Source organism: Cydia strobilella, chromosome 26 (assembly GCF_947568885.1).
Source record: "Cydia strobilella chromosome 26, ilCydStro3.1, whole genome shotgun sequence".
NCBI lineage: Eukaryota > Metazoa > Arthropoda > Insecta > Lepidoptera > Tortricidae > Cydia > Cydia strobilella.
In genome coordinates, this window is record NC_086066.1 from 3,528,855 (window position 1) to 3,554,327 (window position 25,473).

The 25,473-nt window shown below is 35.0% G+C and overlaps 2 protein-coding genes and 2 long non-coding RNA genes across 4 annotated transcripts in view; 2 read left to right on the forward strand and 2 right to left on the reverse strand.

Annotated features, from left to right (window-relative positions):
- The window catches only part of LOC134753318 (gelsolin, cytoplasmic-like), a 42,143-nt gene extending 29,627 nt beyond the window's left edge, over nt 1-12,516 (reverse strand). The window contains exons 1-2 of the mRNA XM_063689169.1: nt 12,482-12,516; nt 6,370-6,481 (exon numbers count right to left, since the gene is read on the reverse strand). Of these exons, the coding sequence (XP_063545239.1) occupies nt 6,370-6,480 (111 nt within the window). The 5' untranslated portion in view covers nt 6,481; nt 12,482-12,516. The remainder of the gene's footprint in view (nt 1-6,369; nt 6,482-12,481) is intronic.
- A 3,713-nt stretch (nt 12,517-16,229) lies between these two features.
- Nucleotides 16,230-25,473, reverse strand: part of LOC134753305 (cholesterol 7-desaturase nvd-like) — a 54,837-nt gene continuing 45,593 nt past the window's right edge. Inside the window, exons 13-17 of the mRNA XM_063689157.1 lie at nt 19,580-19,680; nt 18,895-19,011; nt 17,333-17,401; nt 16,756-16,818; nt 16,230-16,475 (exon numbers count right to left, since the gene is read on the reverse strand). Coding sequence (XP_063545227.1) covers nt 16,404-16,475; nt 16,756-16,818; nt 17,333-17,401; nt 18,895-19,011; nt 19,580-19,680 — 422 coding nt within the window. The 3' untranslated portion in view covers nt 16,230-16,403. The remainder of the gene's footprint in view (nt 16,476-16,755; nt 16,819-17,332; nt 17,402-18,894; nt 19,012-19,579; nt 19,681-25,473) is intronic.
- LOC134753308 (uncharacterized) lies at nt 20,219-20,932 on the forward strand. Its single transcript, XR_010128813.1, has 2 exons — nt 20,219-20,472; nt 20,708-20,932. It is a non-coding gene; the product is annotated as an uncharacterized LOC134753308 (long non-coding RNA).
- Nucleotides 24,212-25,085, forward strand: LOC134753307 (uncharacterized). Its single transcript, XR_010128812.1, has 3 exons — nt 24,212-24,294; nt 24,472-24,638; nt 24,969-25,085. It is a non-coding gene; the product is annotated as an uncharacterized LOC134753307 (long non-coding RNA).

The following is a 25,473-nucleotide window of genomic DNA, read 5'->3' on the forward strand; positions in this document are numbered from 1 at the left end:
TGTAAAATGGGTATTTACGGTTTAACGACCGTTTTCCTGGGTTCCAATAACGGTATGGGCATTTATTTGTGTGCTGAGCACAGATATTTGTTCCTGAGTCATGGGTGTTTTCTATATAATTTAAGTATTTATATATTATAGACGTAGCTCGGAAAGCGGCTAAGTTGAAATGGGACTGGGCTGGTCATGTCTGCCGAATGCCGGACGACTTGTGGGCCAAGTTAACCACGGAGTGGGAGCCCCACGAGTCTAACCGGGGATCCGGCAGACCTGATGGCGGGATAACTTGGACTCCTTTTTGAGAGGCTGGCCAGATATAGCACTAAACAGAGACGAGTGGAAAAAGAGGGGGGAGGCCTTTGCCCAGCAGTGGGACACAGTGGGCTCTGAATAATAATATAATAATAATATATATATCGTTGTCTGAGTACCCATAACACAAGCCTCCTAGGGCTTACCGTGGGACTTATTCAATCTGTATAAGAATGTCCTATAATATTTATTTTTAACATGCTAATGTCACTTTAAGAATTAGATTCTTATCTATTCCGAGTCATGAACATGATTATAATCAGTTTACCTACTTCAAAATAAGTGCTTAAGGAAGGACAAAGTGACGTTACCTTATTGTAATGTACTATGTAATAGTAGTGGCATAGAGTAACTTATACTAGAGCGGTACTGTCATAGTAAATTTTGTAACCCCAGTAAATTCACTGCAATCTGTCAACACACTTTAAAACTAAAAATGAAGATTTATAAAAATACGATAGAATGTATTTAAATATAGATAAAAGTTTTTTTTTATTTGCATTAATTATTTTTATGATTTTGACCCATGTTCTTTCACTGATATGCGTTAAAATTGTTAAATAACAAACGAAACCGTCAACGCCATCTATACGACTGTAGGCCAAAACTAGTAGCGCCCTCTGAACGAGAATCAAATTTTCTTGATTTTCGAGGCACGTTTTTTCCTTAGACTGTATCTATCTATTACGGAGTTATATCTATCTTTGGTAGTGGTGTTAGTGTTATCTATAGGTAATTAAGAGGGGGCGTAAGGAAACACAAATTATAACGCGCCGCGAAAACTTGCGATGGACGATTTTTTTTTATGATATGGGAGGCAAACGAGCTGACGAATCGCCTGCTGGTAAGTGATTACCGTCGCCCATGGACACCCGCAACACCAGAGGGGTTGTAAGTGCGTTGCCGGCATTTGAGACGGGAGTAATAACTTAACATAATACAAATCAGCTTCAAATCAATCCTTCAACCAGACCGTATAGCTGGCTGACCATTTCTTACTAACCGACTCGGTAAAACGGTAAACCTCTACCTGATATAAAAAAAAATGGATGTGGATCTACTTAATCCATTTATTTATTTACTAATAAATAAATATGTAATGTTTATAGTCTTCACTTATGTTTTTTCCTGCTTTGGTACTTCCTGTAAAAAAAGCAATGAACAACCATGATTGGTGTTGCACGAAACCTTTTAAATGGGTTTTCTTAATGACACTTTATAAAGTTAACTTTTTTGCATACCTAATGTTATTACCATGCATACCACAGTGATAGTTATTTACCTTAGGAAGTTGTGCCTAGCAAAATTTGAAACAAAATTATATTTTCAGGGTAATTGAGATAATAGATAAAAATCCGTGCGACCGAAATATTTTCAAACCTTCAAGAAAAAAAGAGCGTATAGATACAATTGTAATATTTGTAATATACACCGTGCTGGGCTCGAATAACCCGACAGATTTTAAAGGTGTATTCTTAATTGCATTTAGAGACTAAAATGTCATACAAGGTTTGCTGAAATCGGTCTTGTTTTTGAGATAATGATAATTCTTGTGAAAATTTGTTTCTGTAATAACTTAGTGAAAAACGCCTTATTGGCTAAGACGGTGTACCAAGTTATAGTCCGACAAGAAATTGTAGAAAATTATTGAGGGCCACATCCTACGTAACTGTCACATTTTTGCCGTAAAATAAGCATTTTACTAAAATAATCCGGATTTTTTTAGTTCCATTTTATTTAATTTCTACTATTTTATGTATGTCGCACTATAACTCTGCATGACATTTGCACTGGCAATGACAAAGTGTGACAATGTCATCATTATTGTTAAATTCAACCTCTTTATTGTTCTGTTTAAGTTGGTGCCAAGTTAGCTTAGACGGAATGTGCACACATATAAGACTTTTAAACAGCTTTAACACCAGGCATTTACCTACCGTTTGCTATATTCATAGAGTAACTTATACTAGAGCGGTACTGCCATAGTAAATTTTGTAACCCCAGTAAATTCACTGCCATCTGTCGACACACTTTAAAACTAAAAATAAATATTTATAAAAATACGATAAAATGTATTTAAATATGGATAAATGATTTATTTATTTGCATTAATTATTTTTATGATTTTGACCCATGTTCTTTCACTGATATGCGTTAAAATTGTTAAATAACAAACGAAACCGTCAACGCCATCTATACGACAGTAAGCCAAAGCTAGTAGCGCCCTCTGAACGAGAATCAAATTTTCTTGATTTTCGAGGCACGTTTTTTCCTTAGACTGTATCCATCTATTACGGAGTTATATCTATCTTTGCTATATTCAAATGGTAAACTTTACTTTAATAGATTTTGAATTAAACTATTTTGACCTCAAATATAATTTAAAATGAGGTCGTTTTATGTATTGATTGTCCCATATCGTTTATTTGTTTCACAGACAATAGTTAAAATAAAATGAACCTAATCGTTTTCGTGTGCGGTTTTTTTTACGCTAGAATATGTTTAGCATCGCCTTATCTCATGTTTTATTTTGACACAAATCCGCATTTCTCTTAAAAAATTACATAGCAACAGCGTCTAATTATCATATCTACCGACACTCATAACATCAAACTCCCTAAACATTTCAAAATTTAAAAGCAACAGATACAGCCACTCAAAAACCTGTATACTTACTGGCAAAAAAAAAATCGCAATAAGTATAGTTTTAAACGCGTTCGCGGCAGTGGCACGGGTGTTTGCAAACAGCCACGCGATTCGACTGTTCTGATAATACAATGTCAATGCCGTGGGGTTGTCAGTGTGAGAATAGGAATATCCTGAAATTATTTTGCAAACAACTCTTTTGTGTTCCACATATATATTTTCATTTCTCATGCTCTGAAAGAGGGTCATTGTTGTTTTAAAAGGTGTGCAGAAAATGATACGTTTCTGCACTAGAGCATTTTAAGTTTCAAGTACGATTTTTCTAATTTTTTTACGATAAGCAATTGAAATTTGGGTTTAAATGGATTCGTTATACAATTTTTATTCTGATTTTTAACTCCCCAGTCCATAAATATCGATACTTATGACTTAATTGTTAATTGAAAGTACCCTCAAGAAACACTTTAACTTTTAGTCATGTTTAAAAAAAAAACATGCATTTGACGTTCCTCGTATTCATAATGAAAAGTAGAGTGTTTTCCTTGGGTGAAAGGCATCATTTCAGCCTCGAACTATTCGTGCTCTTACTGCGTTCTAGCGCCAAACTACCTCGGCAGAAATGAGTGCATTTCATCCCTTGGTTAACAATCTATTATTTATATATCGTCACCTACAACACAATTATATATTGTAGGTCACTAGATCGATTTGTGTAAAATTGCTTCTTAATATTTACATATTTGTATGTGTTAAAATATACTTAAACCATTTATTTAATTTAGTAGCAAATATACATATGTAGTTCATGATCAGCAACGCAGGCTTCGTCAAGTGCTTAGGTACAACAACAAAGTAACAAAGTGGTAACAAATCAGCTACAGGCTTCGTCACATACTAACAAATGATATAATCCGCAACAGGCTTTGTCAATCTTAAAATTTTATGATAATAATTATTCTGTATATATAGTGATAGATGTAAGCATTAACATAAGCTATAAGTACATACTAACACAAGCTATGAGTCTGTAAAAGTTACTCGAAATAAAAATGATTTATTTATTTTTATTTATTTATTTATTATTAAAGGCCAAGTCCCACTTCGGACCGTAGCCGGCCCAAAAGTCCCCATGACACTGGCATCGTTGTCCCGTTGAATTGCCAAGAAGATCTGTTGGACCAGATCGAGCGAGGATTGCAACCCCTTTCTTTTTTTCTGTCTTAAGTTTAAACCTATCACGGAACAATGGTGTTCCGGGCATTTGGGAGGCGAGCGCGGAGGCAAAGCTAACACGTAGACTCTCTTTTGACACCAATGAGATGTATGGGGTAATAGGGGTATATTTGTGCCATTTTCAACCAATTATTATAGACTTTTTTTGTCGATCAGTTTTTGGAAATTATTCAAAACCAAAATGGCGGAGCCATTTGGGTTCGCAACGTCTACAGCTCATAGAGACACTAGTTATTACGCAAGTAAGTCTCTAAATGAATAGTGATTGTAACAGGACATTGAGTTAGTTGTTTGCTGTTATAATAAGACTATTTATAACGTGTAATGTATTATTTCCGTAATATTAAATATCTAACTATACCTAGCAACACCGGCGCCGCCGGCGTGTAATCGTCTCGCCGGCATTGGAGATGTACTAAAGAATGGCCATAAAAAGCCATTTTCTAATCTACCAATGATTTAAGTTTATACCTAAAACGCTATGATATTAAGTCGAGAATTCAATGGGAAGATAAAATCTAATATGTCTAAAGGTTTAAAAGCAAAACGAAGGCCGTTCATTGTTTTGGCCTAATTATAAAGTACATGACTGTCTATTCTGACCGTTATTTACTTGTAACCAGTACCCAGGTAGCAAAATGACGTAAAATGACGTCAGCGACGTCATAATGACGGCATTATTACGTCATTACGACGTCGCTGACGTCAGTTGACGTCATTTTGCTACCTGGGTAGCTATGTACCAGAAAGGGTTACCGTCATCTGGTATAATTTTGTTTGTCAGAAATAAACTTCGCATAACATGTATATTTTGCATAATTTTGCATAACTATTATTTGGCATTATTTGTTATAAACAAATTTTAAGTTGTGTTACGCAAATGTTACATGTGAATTTTTGATTTATAATCAACGACTTCGATTATGGCCGTCACTGTTTTTTAGATTCAATTTGTATACCCCAAAATCAAGCATTTACTATCCGGTATTCGGCCGGATAGTGAGTCACTATCCGGTATCCGTCCGGATACTAACATAAGGGCCGGATAGGCCGGATACTGGATAGTAACCGAATATCCGGTGCATATCTAATTCTATTTTACTTTATGGCAATAAAAGTATATAACAAGCTACCTGATGATCTAAAAAATAAACCAACTACATTGTTCAAACATTATTTGGATTCTTACCTACTTAAGCATTGTTTTTATAGTGTAAAAGAGTTTCTAGATCACACTGATTAGATTCATAATTTAGCTGTTTGATTGTACCTAGTTATGTTTTAATATATTGTGTAAACCAAAGATATAGATGTAAGAAATAGATATAAGTAAAAATATTTGTACACCGACTTCACGGTAGAATATGATGGAACTTGCATTAACTCTAACTTAAGATCACATCAATGTACCATATTCTGAAAAATAAATACATTTCATTTCATTTCATTTCTAATACAATGAAGAATTTGTTATTGATTTAAACTGGTTTTGATACGACCGTTACGATCATCTTGGTGGTTGGCGTACATCTCACGCATGGCTTTCACTTCATTTCTCATGCACTATCAGTGTTAGCGTGATTGAAAATAAGATCAACACCGTAACAAGTGCTTAAATCCGAACGGGCTCCATGTAAGTATCATGGGACGTAATAATACATTTACGTGCGCATACTGTGCATTAGCTACGATTGTTATATGTTACCTATATAAAGTTTAATATGATTTGTTGATAATACCGTTTTCGGCCCTCCGGCCAGAAAGTGTCAACTTTCGGAGTTGCCGCTTTTTGACTCCGTCGGAAAATAGTACATTTCAATGCTAGTGCGGAAAGTATATCATTACTTCACGAGTACCGAGATATCGGGCAAGACTCGGGACGAGTGAAGAATGGCATTTCCGCACGTCTATCAAACGATATGCGTTAAAATTGTTAAATAACAAACGAAACCGTCAACGTCATCTAGTCAAGAATAGGCCAAAGGTGGTAAAACGTGGTGGCGCCATCTCTTCGAGAATAAAATTTTCTTGATTTCCGAGGCACGGTTTTTCCTTACACTGTATCCATCTTATACGGAGTTATGTATAAATCTTTGGTGTGTACGCACAGCTCGCTAGCAGCAGCAATGCTGCAAGCATCCGGAGTTCATATACTCATTATAATAAGGTTGACATTACCTTGTCAGTGAGACTAGTGATGCCGGTGACAGCAGGGGTGCGTATGGCGGTGCGTGCGTACGCACAGCCCGCTAGTAGCAGCAATGCTGCAATCGTCCGGAGTTTAGTCATGCTGAAACAAGGATAACATTTATTAATGCACAGTAATAATTATTTACCTAAAATTTTTTGCAGAGCATGTAATACTAAATGTAAATGATACTGCTGACGAAAATATACCAAAATTTATTTTTAGTTCGTTTTAGAGACTAGTGACGAAAGCGAACTAAAATTATATAATTTAATTTTTTGCTGGTGACGAATGTGTCCTGGATCAAGCGGTCGTCCACTATCGTCTTAAAAGTCTACTAAATCACACTTTTTAAAAGCGTCACCTTGAACCACCTGTGTTTACAAACACACATAAACAATGAGTAAAATCTCTATAAAAACTGTGCGAAGCGGAAACTCATTCATAAGGAAAAAGTGTTGCAATCATAAGGTTTGTTAGTCACTTAATTACGAATGATAGTAAGCTAACCGCTTATTAATCAGTCTGCGTGTCACCATTTCTTTCTAGGTATTGTAAGGCAAGATTGGTAAGTCATAAATGTAGGTTTTATTGTATATTGATGGCATTTATAATATACCAGCAATTGGGATGTTAAACACTAGGAAATTTACCTTAATCCTTGATAGAAACAGGATTGTTTGGCATGAAAAAAACTTTTAAACTTTTAACTTAACTTCACTGACTACATTTTTAGGGTTGCATGACTGAAGATAGCGGGTGGGTGTCAAATTTGTGTAGGCCGCGCTCGATCTACCCTCATTCTTGCGCGATAAACATCAAAGATTCAAAGATCAAGGATTCGGGAGCTCAAAAACAATACAAAAGGTAATCATGGTCTATATCCCGATCAATATAAGTGTAAGTAGTACCCGTTTAAGGTAAAAACAATGCTAGACCTGTTCGTAATTAAATATGTAATATATGTATGTATCATACATATATTACATATTTAATAATAATATAGGAAAACACTGGATTGAAGAAGCAAAAACTAGAGATAAATGGAAGGAGTTGGAGGAGGCCTATACTCGAGAGCGGTCCTTAATATCTAAGACATAATTTATATCAAATTGAAAAATTAAATTTTATTAAAATAATTTAATTATAAATTATATTAAAATCAACATAATGAAAAAATTTAAAAAATAATTATTTTGTAGACGTACAGTAAATTATTTAGAATTTAAAATATAAAGTATAAGTTATGCATGCACTATTAATTCAATATTTCTCTTATAATATTGTATATAACGATATTAAGGAATAAACGGCTTTATTATTTTTATTTATTTATTTATATGTATGTATCTACTGTTCCAATTGTTATTGGTGAGCAATAAAGAATATTTGTATTGTATTGTAGATTTTGAAAATAAGTAGGTACTTATAGCTTCTAATATTATAGCGTTAGCTAGTATGATACCTACATCTTGTTGTGTTGTATCTAAGAATCCGCGACTGGCATACAAACGAGTTATCCTTGATATCTAGTCTATCATATTCTCGCGTGGAGGTTAAAGACTTGGCTGCAAAATCTTCCCGTTGCTTACAAACAAAACCAGATGTAGAAAATTTACGTGAATGCGTAAAAATTAAAATTTCATAGTCACCCCTCGTCGGCTAACGTCGCAAACCTCGTAACTCCATTTCAAGGAAATTAGTTAAGCCTGACCAGGAATATGGAATATATGATCATTGTCAAGAGGGCGCTGTTATTTTCATGTATAGGGTGACAGTTCAGTATAGTATGAAAATATTAGTTCCAGTGAAATTCCGCAACATGGCGCGTGATCATATATTCCTGGTCAGGCTTTAATTGCTGCTTTAGCCAATATAAGTCGCAAACTCCTCCGGATGAGTTACGAAGTCTGCGACTTCAGCCCTGTATATCTATAACGTAGATACAAATGTGCATACCATACTTAATTTCCATCGTATGTTCACGGATTCGTACGAATGTGTTTTGCTATTTCAGTCAGTCTGGGTACAAAAGGTACTGAGACTGAGCTTGACTGAAGTAGCATGACAAATACGAACGTTTCCGAGAAAATACGATGCAAAACAATTATGTACTACATCTGTATGTCCCTACACGAACAAGATATAAAACTGTGTGATCGGTGATACCTAAACGTTAATAATAAAATTGGTATATACCTGTCAACTTTCAGTATATTTTTAAAAATTAAATGAAGTTTCTAGAAACAAACACGTCCACTGTCAATTAAGTTATTTTTTTATACAAATTTAAAATAATTATTGAATCACATGATGTTAATTTCTAAGTAATGAATAACAATAAAATTTCGTAGCGAAGTGAATCAAGTAAATAAGTCACAATTTGCATAGTGAAGTGACCTTTGTCTTATTATCACAATAGGTGATTGGATTGTACAAATAATTAAATAATTTTGCTTTGTTCGAAACTATATTAGGAATTGTCTTTGTCGGAGACTTGGTACCAATTTCCCGTAGTAAAAAAGTAGTTAAAAAAACGAATACTTTTTGTAACTTGTTTGTTTTTGTTGTGTGTTCTTTGGTAGATTTTGACTTTTTTGGGATCCCGTCACTCTATTCACTAGCATTTTCTATTTGATGCATAAAAATATATGAATGAAAAAAAAACCATGACCGTGAGTCGTGACGCTCATAAAAAAGAAGATATGGAAAAATCTGTAACACCCTCTCGGAACCCAAAGGGATTAAACCAAAAAAACGGCCAAGTGCGAATCGGATAATATAACCTCTCATATATCTAGTCCTCTCATATGTCTTGTGTGGAGCAGAAACCTGGACGACGTATGCAAAACAGGAGCGACGTCTAAACACTTTTCACATGCGCTGTCTACGCAACATTTTAGGCATAACTTGGCATGACAGTAACAGATCAAAGGGTTCTTGAAAAAGCGCAGCTGCCCAATCTTGCCGGTCTTCTCAAACAGACACGCTTGCGGTGGCTGGGGCATGTGCACCGGACGGAACCCTCTAGAATACCTCGACGTGTCTTGCTTGATGCAGTTGCGTATGCTAAAAGACCGATGCTGCGCTTTAAAGACTGTGTCAAGCGAGACATGTCAGCATTTGAAATCGACCACCATGCTTGGGAAACCTTAGCTGAAGACCGTGATGGATGGCGCAAGCGTGTTGTGGAGAGGAGAAGGCTATGCGACCAAGCCTGATTTAATGCGTTAGATAGCAGAAGGTGTCGCAGAAAGCAAACCGGGACTGGAACCTCAGGTGGCATGAGCTTTCTCTGCCAAAAATGTGGGAGCTCGTGCCGCTCACGCATCGGCCTCCTTAGTCAGCAAACCCGTTGTCTAAACGGCGAAGCATATATCGTCTGCAATAGACGCAAAGGCCTGTGATGATATGTGTGTAGTGGTACTAGTAGTCTAAAATAAAAAACCTCGGTTGTGGTGTATAGAACAGAAAAAAAACCGGCCAAGTGCGAGTCGGACTCGCGTTCCAAGGGTTCCGTACATTACACAATTTAAACAATGTATTTTTTATGTGAATGTCTTGAAAAAACCCGTAGGAGTAGGATCAAAAACTAAGTTATTAAATCCGACTCACGCTTGACTGCACATTTCTAATAGGTTTTCCGGTGATCTATAGGTTTAAACCATCATTTAATTGATGTTGAAGGCCAATGATGATGATGATGATAGGTAAAGATCTATTATGTGTATTTTTTTCAAAATTATTGACAAAGTAGTTTCGGAGATAAAGGGGGGGAATGGTCATTTTTTGCCTATTTTCTTGAATAACTTCTAAACTAGTTATCCTAAAATTACAAAAAAAATTTAGAGATTCTCACAATGAGCTCTTCCATTTGATATGTAACACGATATAGTTTGACAAACTTTATTTTTTAATTTTCTCATTTACCCCCCAAAAGTGGCCCTCGTATTTAAAATTAATTTGTTTACGTTACATGTCCATCTTTGGGTCACAAACTTACATATGTGTACCAAATTTCACCTTAATTGGTCCAGTAGTTTCGGAGAAAATAGGCTGTGACAGACGGACAGACAGACAGACAGACGGACAGACAGACAGACAGACGCACGAGTGATCCTATAAGGGTTCCGTTTTTTCCTTTCGAGGTACGGAACCCTAAAAACGTAAAAAGTGCAAAATGAAGTCTATAAATTAGGTCAGGATCCTTATCATACACAGACAAGAGGTTAGGGTAATACGCGACGTATACCGTAATTGTTAGGTTGGTGTGGGTAGGTGGTTACATTTTCAACCTCTCAACTCAATGAATCAAAACAAACGAGTTCGTGGTGTTGTGATTTGAATATGACACAAGAAATTTAACACTTTTAACCTTCCTTAAGGGGATCCCATGCCCCAATGACCTTCGATTTGAATCCCTTAGTTTTCTAATGTTTTTTGTAGCTTATCATATTAACAGCAACAGATTTTAGCAATATACCTAGTATCCCATATTTACTTCAAAGTTCATTGTTATCGAAATATTTGGCATCAAAGTTGAACAATTTTAGGCCAAAAAACTGGTTTTCTGGCCATAACTTTTGTGTTAATTAGTTTAAAATTAAAACCTTAGACAAATTTTTAGAGACGTCTAAGACGAACCCAAATATGTAGATTTCGTATAAGTAAGATCTTTCACAGCAATCGAGATACGAAAAAAGTGTTTTTTTAGACAATGTTTAAAACAATCATAAATAAATAAGTATTCGTTTTTTTCACAATCCGGTAGACAAAAATGGTGATAAAAGATTGAAGAACCGATAGCCGCTTGTCTTATAATTCTATATGTAGTGCAAAAGTAGGAGATACGATTCAAAACTTGTCAAAAATCGATGAAAACCTCAGGTAACCCCTTAAACTGAGACCAATCAGTTCAATAAAACATTTGACAGTAGTAGATACCTACCGTCAACGTATGTTAATGTACATGTACATGTTCTACAAAATAAAACAAAATAAAACAAATGGCAGTCACTGATCCTTTTAAAATACATAAGTACCACAATTATGTTAAATTTAATATGCACTTTATAAATGACTGTCATTGGGACTGAGGTTAAGGACATTTTCATTTAAAATTGTGCTATTAACGGGTAGTTAGTAGGTACTCGTAGTTACTGACTGATTGAACTAGCATTCAATGTCAAACTCATATGCTTCGTCTCAAAACTGACACACACTTGATTCAAATTTAACGGAATTTTTTCTTAACTAATAAAAAAATGTAAATCTTCTTTTAACCTGCCATACGGTACCCAGTTAAATTCAACAGTAATATTACAAAGTTTAGCAAAATAAACAAGACAGCGTAGTACCATCAGCCGAGAAAGTGCATGGCGAATTTATCAATGTTTTTTTTTTTTTTTTTTTTTTTTTTTTTTTTTTTTTTTTTTATATATATTATTTATTTATTTAGAAACAAACAGTCTCTCATATTGATAAGTTGTTACAATATAGGGTAATAGACTTACAGACCTACAGTTTCCTAAAAAATAGTATGAAAACCATGTGACTTATATATATATATATATTTTATATTTTTTTTATTTATTTAGAAGCAAACAGTCTCTCATATTGATAAGTTGTTACAATATAGGGTAATAGACTTACAAACCTACAGTTTCCTAAAAAATAGTATGAAAACCATGTGACTTATATAAATACTAAATTAAACTAGAAATAGAAATTCCAAGTTGTCAAAACAATGTTACAACAATACTCTTTCATTTTAACAAAAATAAAACAAGAAAATATATATATTTATGATGAATTGAACACGATCCCACAATTCATTCATAATTTCTCCATGCAATTTCGCAGCTCATCACTGTACATCAAAACTGATATGCCAATTTTGAAGAAATACGTAGGTAGGTACTATTTTGAAAAGTACGCAAGGTCTTACAAATCGAAATGTATTAAGAACTGAAATTTATTTATAAAATAAAAACAGCATAGGTAATCGAAATCGCCACCCTAAGGTCGATACCCTATGTGCTTTATTCTTTATTCTTTAAAAAGTACGCTGTCTCAAAAATTGAAAAAGTAAACAGTACTTACATTGTTGGTAGAACTTTTGAATCCGCGCATGCGCTGTGGAGGTGCGCGCGCGACTGATCTTATATAAGTGGCAGTTGACTTCTTGAACCGGTGTAGATCGCACAGTGACCGATTATAGCAGTATGGTAATCTCACCTGGGGGCCTAGCCAGAATAGCAATACAATTGTTGAAAGAAAACGACAATCAAATTTAAATAATGTATGGAAGTAGTCATGTGACTTTTCATAGTTGGTATTGGTAGTTTTCGTGTTTTGCTCGTTTGGCGTTTGTCGATGTACAATTGTTACCTTGGCTAGGCCCCCTGACTTAATCCTTTTCGAAAAGCCTAATGCTTCCAAAAATTTGGTAATAATTAACCAGATAGTAAGGTTAGCAAATTTCAATCTACCCTAAATTTTGGATAACATAATACCCATACTTAGGAAGCTCGGGAAAACATTTTTTTCCGTTATAAAACTTAAAATTTTGAGTATATTTGATAATTTACAGATACAAAAATTTTGTACCGCTTTGAGCATTAAAAATTGAATGTCTTATTCGTCTTTAATGTTTTAGTTTAGAAATGTTTAATGAAAAATACTGCAATCGATTTCAACATAATTAATACGCCACTGTCTTCCAAGCCGAGACATACGCTATAATTGCCTGTGCACATGAGAATATAGTTAGGCAAACCCAAGGGAAGAATATCTATATTCTCAGCGACAGTCAAGCTACACTCAAAGCGCTTAAGGCGCCTAGAGTGGACTCTAGACTGGTATACAATGGCATCCAAGCTCTGAACAAGCTTGGAAGGCAAAACAAAGTGCAACTGGTGTGGATCCCAGGGCACGAGGGATTCATGGGCAATGAAAATGCAGATGAACTTGCCAGAGCCGGATCTGCAAACAACCTTATAGGTCCGGAACCATTCGTGGGGCTCTCACAGGGAACCATCACAACGGCTATCAAAGACCTTACTAAGACCAAACACCAGGAAGAATGGGACAGTCTGACGGGTCTAAAGCACTCAAAGCTCTTTATACAAGGGGTAGACTCTGGTTGGAGCAAAAAGCTTTGGAAACTTAGCAAACGGCAACTCCAAATAATAACGGGGGTGTTTACTGGCCATTACGGGGTCAAGGGAATCCTGGCCAAGATGGGGCACGCTGACAACACCGATTGTCGTATGTGTGGCGAAGAGGAAGAGACAATAGAACACCTTATGTGTGAATGTCACGCCCTCGCCAGACAAAGAATGAAGGACTTTGGAATAGGCTACCTGGTACCAAAGGAATTCAAAAAGCTACCCATAAGGTCCATCATCCGGCATATGGAGATGGTGGGGAAGGCTCTTGAGTAGCGGACGGATCTTTTCTAGGGGGTAACTGCACAAAAGATCCCTATGGGTCGAAGTGTATCCGAAAGGGCCCCCGAAACTATAAGATAAGATAAGATAACATAATTAATAAATTGAAACTAAAATTACATACTCCAAATTGGTTACCATGGTAATTGTACTGTGAATCACCTTAGTGTGTGTTTGTGTACTGTTATATAAAAGTTTACTGTGTCAATCAGTAACAGTATGGCGTAAGTGTTTAGCGGTCACGTTATCAACTTGAACCCGCTGAAGTTCTGATTACTACGAAACCGATATCATTATTGTTGAACAACAGTTTGATTTATTTATGTTCGCTTAATTAATCACAATAAATGGAGGAAAAACAAATAATTTGCAAGTGCTTTGTAAGTGACTGCGCGCTTTAAACGGACAGCCAACTTGTAGCGAAAATCGGAACCTTTAACTTTCTCTTTTAATTAGATTAGAGTGACAGAGAAAGATGCCCGTAGTTTGCGAATAGCGGTGTTCGCGGTAGGTTCCCAGCTGCTGCACCCTGTGATATATAGTGTTGCCAAAAAATGACGGTATTTATTGCAACATTTATTAGAATTTATGATTTGCAAGAATTTGGTGAAGTATTTAATTTACTTGATATATTTTCTGGTGGTCCTTGGCTACGACCATATAAGTAGTTCGGATATGTGTAATGTATGGAAAAAATAAAAATTCACAGTTCAACTTTTATTTAATTTTATTACTAGCGACCCGCCCCGGCTTCGCACGGGTGTTCAACAAATTTACACAAAACCTTTACAAATTATACATATAAACCTTCGTCTTGAATCACTCTATCTATAAAAAAAACCGCATCACAATCCGTTGCGTAGTTTTAAAGATCTAAGCATACATAAGGACAGACATACAGACAGCGAAAAGCGACTTTGTTTTATACTATGTAGTGATTAAGTACTACTTCTTTTGGCATCTTAACTTTTAAATTGTACTTTGATATGGGTGTACGAATGTACTTTTTGCCTGAAATAAAACTTTATTTATTTTAAAAACAATGACATAACTATATAAATCGCTTACTAAAACTATAAATACTGGTTCCGTAGTCAAACAGGCAGGATAAATATTTAAGTATTAATTTTGTTGTTAATGTATTAATAAAAAATATAATGTTTGTAACAATTATAAGGAAAAAACAAAACAGAACTAGATATAAAATTATTCGCGTTACTCGTTAATATTACTAGGAATCGTTCATTGAGATATTAATTTCAAGCATGTTTACTAACACATTAATTACCTGATTAAAATGGTTAATATTTAATATGAGAATGTTCCTGAAAAATAATCTAGTAAGTAGGTAATATTTATAAACAACCGATTTCAAAACAAGAACATAAGATTTTTCCGTTGATGTCTGTCCGGTGGCTCTCCTCTAAAGGTTTCACTTCAGGGAGAAATTTTGTGAGCAGGTTTCTTAATTACCTATAAACGTTCGTAGATTCCGTTTTTGAAAATGATTCAATATGTCCATAGAGTAACTTATACTAGAGCGGTACTGTCACAGTAAATTTTGTAACCCCAGTAAATTCACTGCCATCTGTCGACACACTTTAAAACTAAAAATAATTTTTTTTTTTTTTTTTACTAGCCTAATTTAGTGTCCCACTGCTGGGCAAAGGCCTCCCCTCGTTTCCTCCACTCGACCCTACAAAAATAAATATTTATAAAAATACGATAAAATGTATTTAAATATGGATAAATGATTTTTTTATTTGCATTAATTATTTTTATATGATTTTGACCCATGTTCTTTCACTGGTATGCGTTAAAATTATAAATAACAAACGAAACAGTCAACGCCCTCTATACGAGTGTAGGCCAAAACTAGTGGCGCCATCTGATCGAGAATCAAATTTTCGTGATTTTCGAGGCACGTTTTTTCCTTAGACTGTATCCATCTATTACGGAGTTATATCTATCTTTGATATGTCGTAGCCGTCGAGCAAAATCAAAAATTTAATAGGCTCTAGTTAAAAAAAAATGTAACAATAAAATAAAGAGTGTATTTGTTTACATAATTCAATTGTTTATTCCTTCCCTTTATCTATTTTGGTGAGAATAATACAAATCTTTGGCATAGGTAAAGTATTACTAGGTAATTACAATTTTAATATTGTCTTCGGTTACCGCGATAGTTACTCATGAAATAAAACTATGGAAACGGATTATATCGCGTATATACAACCGATAACCGATTTTGCATGTACAACCAGCCTTAAAGTTTATCGTCTATGATTGTTCATTATTTTAGTATGTGGGTATTTTTGCACTTTGTAATTTTTCCTCAGTCACCCGTTGACCACGAAGCTGTAAAGGGTTCGAGACGTCGGGATGTATTATAAATTCAATATACGCGATATAATCCGTTTTCATAGTTTTATTTCATACTTACAATTTTGTTATAAAAAAATGCATTTTAATACGTTTTTTATAAATAATAATGCAAGCCCACAAAATTGTCATTGCATTTTGAGATTTGTACAGTGTCAATACAGTCAAATAACAAAAAAAATGTGTAGCGTTTAAGCCCATTCGGGGAAAAATAGTTTAAACGGTGCAGGCTCCCCTCCTTCGGGTACTTTAGACACGTGAATCTGAAAAAAAGATGAATATAAACTATATTGGTTATTAGGTAGGTAGAGTATTAACTAAATTTACACTAATATACATATACAATGGTAGGTAAGTGTAAATCAAATACAACGGTAATGATCATTCATAAAAAGGAAACGTTAATTATATCACCATCTACAAGAATATTAAATTAATAGCTAGGCCCTAGGCCTAGTTTCCTCTCTGGGTTTGAATGGAAGGTCAAATGGCAGTCGCTAAAAAAACTTGTGTCTTCGCCAATTTAAATTCTTAAAGCCTTACCCAAGTGGGGCAGTTGTGATTCTTGAGATACTCTTCTGCTCTATTCATCGCCTCCATTTTCTCCTGAAATTATATCAGAACATCTTTATCTACACTGTACTCATATAATAAATAAAAACCCTTCATATATAAAAACATGTCCTTGTTTAATTGTTAAACGAAGAATATATAGTAAATTAAAAGTGGAAAAATTGACTGTCTCGGGCGAGGGCCGTACTCGCGACTGAATCGCTAGCCCATCGCTCTGCCTACTGAGCTATCGAGACTTCACCGGAGGACAGCGAACATTTACATCATATGTGCCTTAGGGAGGGTAGCTCAGTTGGCAGAGCGATGAGTTCATTCATTATTTCCACTATTACCGCTTTTAATTTTTTTTTAATGATGAATAGGCAGGCGTTCGACCACGATCCCACCTGATGGTAAGTGATGATGCGGTCTACGCTGGAGCACGCTTACCTATGAGATACCTATTAACTCTTGCCTTGAAAAGCACTAGATTGTACTCATATATTCTAAGCTTTATGGCATCGTTTGCAGTAGTTTCTGCTTAATACATTAAGCGATAAATATTTACCTTCTGGTTAGATTTCTTCCCGACCCACACGAAAACTCCGCTGGTATGAGCATCCAGGATATAACACTCCTAAAAGAGTCAAAACAAACGCATAAAGGATGACTCACGTTAGACCGGGCCGTGTCCGGGCCATGACAGGTGATCACGTGATGCTTCCCATAGAAAACGAAGCGCCGGAAGCTCCGGCCCGGACACGGCCCGGTCTAACGTGAATCATCCTTAATGATTAGTACAATATCAAAACAATCGGAAAAACTGAATAGGTATCTATCTTTACGTTATCTATATGCCTACTTACACTTTTATATAAGTAGAACATCGGCTCGAAGAATAGTTATTTGTGCAACAAGAGAGGAAAGTTGGTTTTTCTTGCGAGTGTTTATTTTGAGTCCCGAGAAAGCGAAAGATCCTATCATTGAATCACGAGCGAAGCGAGTGATTCTAAGGTAGAATCTTGAGCGTAGCGAGGGACTCAAAAACACGAGATGTAAAATAACTTTGCTCTCGTGTTGCACACATAATTTTTCACCTCAGTAGTGAGAACATATTAAAGGTTAAAATGTATTTCGAATTACAATAAACAGAAAAAAAAAGTATTATAATATGTACGATACGATAAGATACGATACGATACGATACGAGACGAGACCGGACCGGACCGGACCGGACCGTACCGTACCATAAAAAAAATGTAATAAAAGTATGAAGTTCATGGCCTTCACTAAATTAAAAAGCTACATTGTTTCACTCCCTGGAGTGAGGAAAGTCGCACTTTCCTCACTCCAGGGAGTGACGAAAGTAGGCTTGTTCGAGCTGCTGAGGTGAAAAAAATACATTCCTATCCAACACAACGAAAAATAATTTTGGAATTATTTTTTCGATAAAAACATCAACAGTCTGTTAAAGCACAGCGCTTTATGAAATCTGTTCCGGAAGGAAGGTTAGGTTCACTTAATTTCAAGAAAATCGTAAAATTAGTTTGAAATTCAATTATGAGCTTGAATTTAAAATGTAAATCTTATGTAAATTTATGCGGGAAACAAAAAAAACGTATAATGCATTATTCAATAAAAAGAGAAATAAATAAGGTGCATTGGGGTAACTTCGGAAACAGAGTAATTTTGAAAATAACAAATATCTACTAAATTAGTAGCACTTTCTGCTGTAGCAACAGTCAGCAAGATGCCCTAATTCATTGTAGTAGCGTAACGAAATTGTCCCCATGCAACTTAAAATGTATCTGTTATGCAAACTGCAAAATCCAGAGACGATTGGTTCACCTTGGAGGAGGCCTTTACCTGCGGAGGGGTTCTTGCAGAATAACTCACGGGAAAATGAATCAAATAATAATATTCTAATATTCTAATAATATTTTTTGTTATCTCATAGTTTACTAACACTAAAATAGCTACACTCTTTTTTCATGATATTACTAACAAGATTACTTTTGGAAACTGTATAATTAATTAATTCTGTAAGAAATAAAGGCTTTTTTATTTTTATTAACGAAATTGTCCCAATGCAACTTAAAATGTATCTGTTCAAAATAAGTAAGTACTTACATCAGATTTAAGCTGGTGTTTCCCCTTAATCGGGTTGATTTCGGTGGTCTTCATCTGACCAGACGCGTCAGATATTTCAAAGAGTTTCACTGCCTTTGCGACTCCGGTTTCGAAATTCTGCAGACATGAAATATTAAAAATGTTAGAGTCCGTCTTAGTGCCGCTTGCACCATCCTAGTTAAACCGTTAACCCAGTGTGAAACTGTACTGGTAGTCATGGCAACTCCAGGTTTAACCGGTTAATCCGGGTTAGTGAATGGTGTAAGTGGCCCTAAGCTGACGACTTCAGCGTTATGTTGTTATTGTTATTCATTATTAGGATTCCATCATTGCTGCGGCGTTGATGTCACTTCTGTACCTATAATATCTGTCAATTTCCTTGATACAATGAGTGACGTTCTCCTGAGTTACCCTGTATATGACATGGGGGATTGTTACTAGTACCAGGCGTGTCTCATTCCGCGATTTCGTCGCGTCGCTACAGGTACCTGTGGCCGCCCCAATTTTGGGGTTTTGCCATAGTAATTGCCGCGCACCGCTACGGAACGGACGCCTGCACGCGCTTGCGCCGCCTTGCGCGTAGTAGTCGCGTTTTGTTAAAGAGTGAATCTTCTGTACCTATAGGTATATGTATAATAATATGTATTCTGTGCCAGTACCATCAAGACAATTCAACTACACGTACCTCGTCATCCCCACCATCAGACGCAGGGGGCATGGAGTCCTTGTCTCCGGAACCCAGCGCAGCAAAGAAGTTGTTCAGCTCATCATCAGTGGAGCTGGAATCTGAAACAAAAGAACGAATATCACACAGCTTGCTGTAAATTTGTATACCTACCCAGTTTATGAATGGAATACATTCATGTGAGGTATGAGGGAAAGCCTCGTAACTCTAACGCTGTCTGTGACAGTTTTATAATAAACTAGCGACCCGCCCCGGCTTCGCATGGGTAGTTCAACAATTTTACACAAAACCTTTACAAATTGTACATATAAACCTTCCTCTTGAATCACTCTATCTATTAAATAAACCGCATCAAAATCCGTTGCGTAGTTTTACAGATCTAAGCATAATACATAGGAACAGACATACAGATAATGGAAAGCGACATTGTTTTATACTGTGTAGTGATAAACCTGAGAAACTACACTCTTGGACCCGGGGATGTCCTTAAACTACGTCCAAAAGAGAGGTATGGGTACTGTGAATGACATCTCGCTTTGTGTGGTAGGGCACAGGACAACGGATGTCATTCCAGATCTAGAGCAGAGCCCAACTGGGGAGGTACCTCCACCTTACAGAAAACCGCAGCCAAATAACACTAGACCCTACACAGAAAAAAAATAGTTCTCCAGCCAAGTAAATCCTCTTGTGTCAAGATATTTTGTGTTTCCTATATAAGGAAACAATAAAATTCTTGCGTCAAGATATAAAAGGTTTCAAATTTTATTATTTAAGGTAAAAAAATCAATACTTTATCCGAGCTATAAAAAGTTTTTTTTTTAAAAAGCTCAATATTCCCACCAAGAGCGTTTGCGTTTTGTTTTATGTATTGTATTTTTTGAAATTGAACCTAAGTGTCTTAGTGCAATACTTAAAGAACTTGTGTCAAGAAACTTTGTTTCTTGGGGTATAGACTCATAATTTCAATCGAGAATTGCATTTCTCCACGAAAACAAGAAAACGCATTGGCTTAAGAGTATGTTACTCAATGTAATTTTTTTATTTTTTCACACGAAGAGCCGAAATTTCTTAGCGTATGAAACCGGTAACTTAAGTCAAATCATAGTATTTTCTGAATTGAATCTTAAGTGTCTCAGGGCAATACTTAAAGAACTTGTGCCAAGAAACTTTGTTTCTTGGGGTTAGATACTCATAATTGAATTGAGAATTATATTTCTCCATGAAAACAAGAAAAAGCATTGGTTCAAGAGTACGTTACTCAATGTAAAATATGATATTATTTATATCTAGAGTAGAAATTTCTTAGCGCAAAGTTTAGTATGTTTTGAATAAAGAATTAATTTTCTTAAACCAAGATGATTTTCGTGATTCGTTGAAGATGTAATGTTTGTAGTTCTAAACTTTTCCATATTTTGAAGCGAGATACTACTGTTGCTTATGACAATTCAAAAGTTACTTGAGGTTAATAATTAGAATGTTTTAAATCAAAAGTTGTCCTCTTCATCAAAGATATTAATATTATTTCATGTAAAAGCTTGAATATTTTAATTAAGATATGTTTAACTGATAAACAAAACAGCTTTGTTCGAAATAGGCCATTGTTTATGATTAGTTTTAATAAATACATCATAAGTACGCTTGTTTGTTATTTAGGCATATAATGTCGGTTTTCCTTCAAGTACGTAATCATATGGCGTATTTCGATACAATACTGTTTTGTTTATCAGTAAAACATCTTGATAAAAAAATTCAAGCTTTTACATAAAATAATTATCCTTGATTAAGACAATATGTGATTTAATTAATTATAAACATTTATTTCAAGTAACTTCTGAATTGACGTAAGCAATATTAGTATCTCGCTCTAAAACATAGAAACAGTAGACTACAAAGAGATGTATCCACTTTTGGACCTTATTACAACGCAAAAAGTGGTTACATCTCTTTGTATTCAAATAAACAACAAACATTACATCTTCAACGAATTACAATAGTCATGTTGGTTTATAAAAAATAATCCTTTACATCAAAAATCTTGTCTACGTTAACATGACTCAAGGGCACACAAGGACAAACAAAAAACCCAGATTATAATGTTAACGTACACAACCTCTACCTACTTTTTTATTATTTTATGTAGGAAAAGTGGGTAACCCTAATAAATAATATCCAAAATAATTAACATGTATTTATTTATTAAAAGTCATAATATTATTTTGCCTCTATCAAGGTTGTACCTATTGCAATTTAAAAATTCACAACATAAAATTAAACTTCTAAAGTAACCCCCTCATTCATAAGTCTCTCAGGTCTCAATTACTTAATTTATGCTTTGTGTCGTTTTAATAAAGACAACTGTCGAAGTGAGAGATAAGGACAAAACATAAATTAACTAATTGAGGCAGGAAAGAAGTTTATAAGGGGGTAAGTATATTCAAGTAGGTACCTATTTAAGGTGAACCGGAATAATTGCGCCAGTTGAGGTAAATGCGTCTTTTTACAATTACAAGAAAATGTTATTTAAGTGTAAAGGAAATTAATTATACTAAAAGCGGTCTTTCATCGGTGCCTGAAATGGCCTAATTGTCGCCTTGGTAAAATTTCGTCGAAACCTATCCATCTTCTTGTAATTCTAAAAAGACTCACTTACCTCAACTGACGCATTTGTCCCAGTCGACCTTAACCATAAACAGCTGACAGAGTGACGCCATTTTAGCGAGCAAACTGCCGCGCGAGGATGGGTCGTTTGCTTCGCGCGGCAATTTCCTCGCGAGGTTGCTCCCTCTGTGCAGAAACCCCTAATTTTATAACTACAAAGTGTCATATTTAATTTAAAGTAATTTACTGTACGTATACTTAAATATGTATAGGGTGTTAGGCACCTGCCATATTAGGTCATATACTTAATCATCTAATACAACTATGTATTTATACAATGAAATGTACAATTTATTTATTTATTAAAAGTCTCATGAATATACATTTATTTTGCCTCATTAAGTTTGTACTTATTACAATTTAAAAATTCACAACATAAAATTAAACTTACAAAGTAACCATAAACGTCTCTCAGGCCTCAAATACTTAATTTAAATACTTAATCAGTAATCACCTAAAGGTTCGACCACACCGCTGCTTAAAAAACGGTGAGGGTACGGAATCGCAGTGACGCGTCGTAAGCGTAACGATTTTATCGCATGCCCTTGCCCTCTCTAAAGTAAACCAAGAGTTTTGACTAATTGGCCATTAATAATATACAAAGCACTACATACCTAATTAAAATTTGTATTTATATACGTGTATATGTGTTTGATGATAATGTCCACCAGTATATTGCGCTTCTTTGCATTGAGTATCTTAAATGACTTATAATAATTAAGCACACTATTGCCATGGGCCGATGTTTGCAACAATGTGTGCATATCAAACTCAGGCAGCGGGGGTAGACATTTATATCTTCGAAAATATTAGTGATGTCATTGAGTAATGAAAGACTTAAATTTGAGTCGTCTAATCCTAAGTTACTCTTGGGAGAATTGGCATCCTTATTCATGTCCATAGTAGTGTCTGTTGTTTCTGTTTCAGCAAAAGAATTCAGCAACTCGTGGTTGTGGGTTTACTCAGTTTACAGCTCAATTTACGGTGCATCTGCGTCACTTAAGAAGCGGCATGGTCGAACCTTGATACAACTATTTATACAATGAAATGTACAATCTTTCGCCAACTGAGCGGAGTGTCATAGGCAATTGGCTATGACAATCGGTCAGGGACACTAACTTACAGTTATAATGATCATAGTCTCGTTCGACCTGATAAGCTTTAAAATGGTTGCTATAACCATAAACTTGTATTTTTTTTGCAAGAAAATAATACCGAGTTCAAATCATTGTTTTTCACAAAAATGTTATTAACCATTAAAAAATCCGGGTTATCGTCTACGCAGTCAAAGAGCAATACACTATTTGTGTTGTAAATAATGCCGTTGATTTCATAAGTTGGAACTGAAAGATAATCATCCTCTAATGCTTTTGGAATGTTAAGACGGCTCGTTTTACCAACATTGATAGCGTCGTTAAAGCCAATTTTCGTTATATATCTTGAGCTGGTTTTCAATTCACACCGCAACGCGATTGAATAACACAAATTTTTGCGACATGTTATAGACTGGGCCACTCGTTTCAAATCTTTATGTTTAGCTTCGAATTTGAATGCAGAGTAAAAAATAGGTGGACCGCATTTTTTGATTACTGAAGGATAATGTAACAAGAAGTGATATTTCGGCTTCAAGTGAGTCTGGAATAATTGACAATACATTTCGTGATGTTCTTTGATAACTTCTTTTAAATTTTGTAAATGTTCTAAGGAAATTACTTGACTTGTTAACACATCAGTTATTTCTAGCAACATCAAATAGTATTTCCATATCTCATCGTTATCAGCGATCAGGTCACCAATTATATACCGAAAATTTCTTACTAAACATAGCATTTCGGAAGCTGACATAATGATTGATCCATTAGTTAAATGTTTGTTATTAATTGGCGGTGGATGATTATCTTCCGAACTGCTGTAATTAAAATACTTAATTCTCGAATTTAGTTGTTCTAGTGAAAAACTTTATGAAATTTTTTCTGGAGAAAAACGAAGGAGTTCTGCTACTAAAATTGACACATTAACTGCGAGTGGAGAAGAATTAATTGAAACTGAATGTTTAGGTTTGTGATAAATTCTTATTCAATATATTCTACTTAGGTATCTCTCGGGAGACTCCAATTTATTATTTTATTACTTACATTAGTTAAGAAAAAAAAAATGCAATGACTACAATATTTTGTATTATTTGTATTGTAAGTATGACAGGTTGATTTATAAAATGTGGTGTTTGTTTTCAGATGACGATGACGTTTTATGGTTGAATAATAATAACGAGCCTTGGGAAGATGTCATTAGCAAATGGAAGAAAACATTCAGACTGAGAAGGAGGCACACCAATTCATCTACAGTCCATGATTTTCTTGAAAATTGGAGCATTTTAAAAAGTGATAGAGGACATGTCCTGGTAAGTCCTTTATGCATTTTGAACTCAAACAAAACTGTTATCAACTGACTTCAAAATTTCAAAAGGAGGAGGAAATGTTTTTTATGTTTGTTACCGATTAAAAAAAAATGGTTCCAGATTAGGCCCATTTTATTGTTGAGCGTACCTTACCTACTGTCATTGACACGCTGGGCTGGGCTGACATGTTGAAGTCGGTTTTTTTTTTCATAAAATTATTTTCTCTTCTTCCTCGGTCCCTCACTGCTGAGGATTGCGACCATGTATGCTCCATCTCCATAGTGTGTGAATTGGTTCTGAAGTTACTTAATAGTTAATAATTTTTTTTTTTAGATTAATTCCGATTTTGAAGAACTGTTCAAAGAAAAGTCGTTGAATTTCCATAAGAATTGGCATGACTTTTTTCAGAAGCTTCTTATAGCAAAGAAGGGCCAAAAAAATAATAAAAATGCACTCTCTCTAATCGAAACATTGAGTGCCATAACAGATGAAGGTATGCGGTTCCCTTTACCTTTTCGTGTAATATTATTAGGTACATTATTAATATAACATCAGGTATTATAATTCTGAAAGAGTTTAAAGTTTGTATTGTAAGATGTATGATGTAAAGCTGTATGATGTACGAATGTATTGCCACATATCAGCTCCTTTAATATTAATAGTTTTCTCCAAATTCTAATTCTATATTTTGTTAATAGATAAAAGGATTCCGGTACAAATAAGCTTATTGGCGTACTTAATCCCTCCAAAAGGCAGACTTTCCAGAACTGTCAAATACTCATCGACGGAAGCAACTGAAGGCAGTTACCTATGTGTATTATCAAAGATAGATATAACT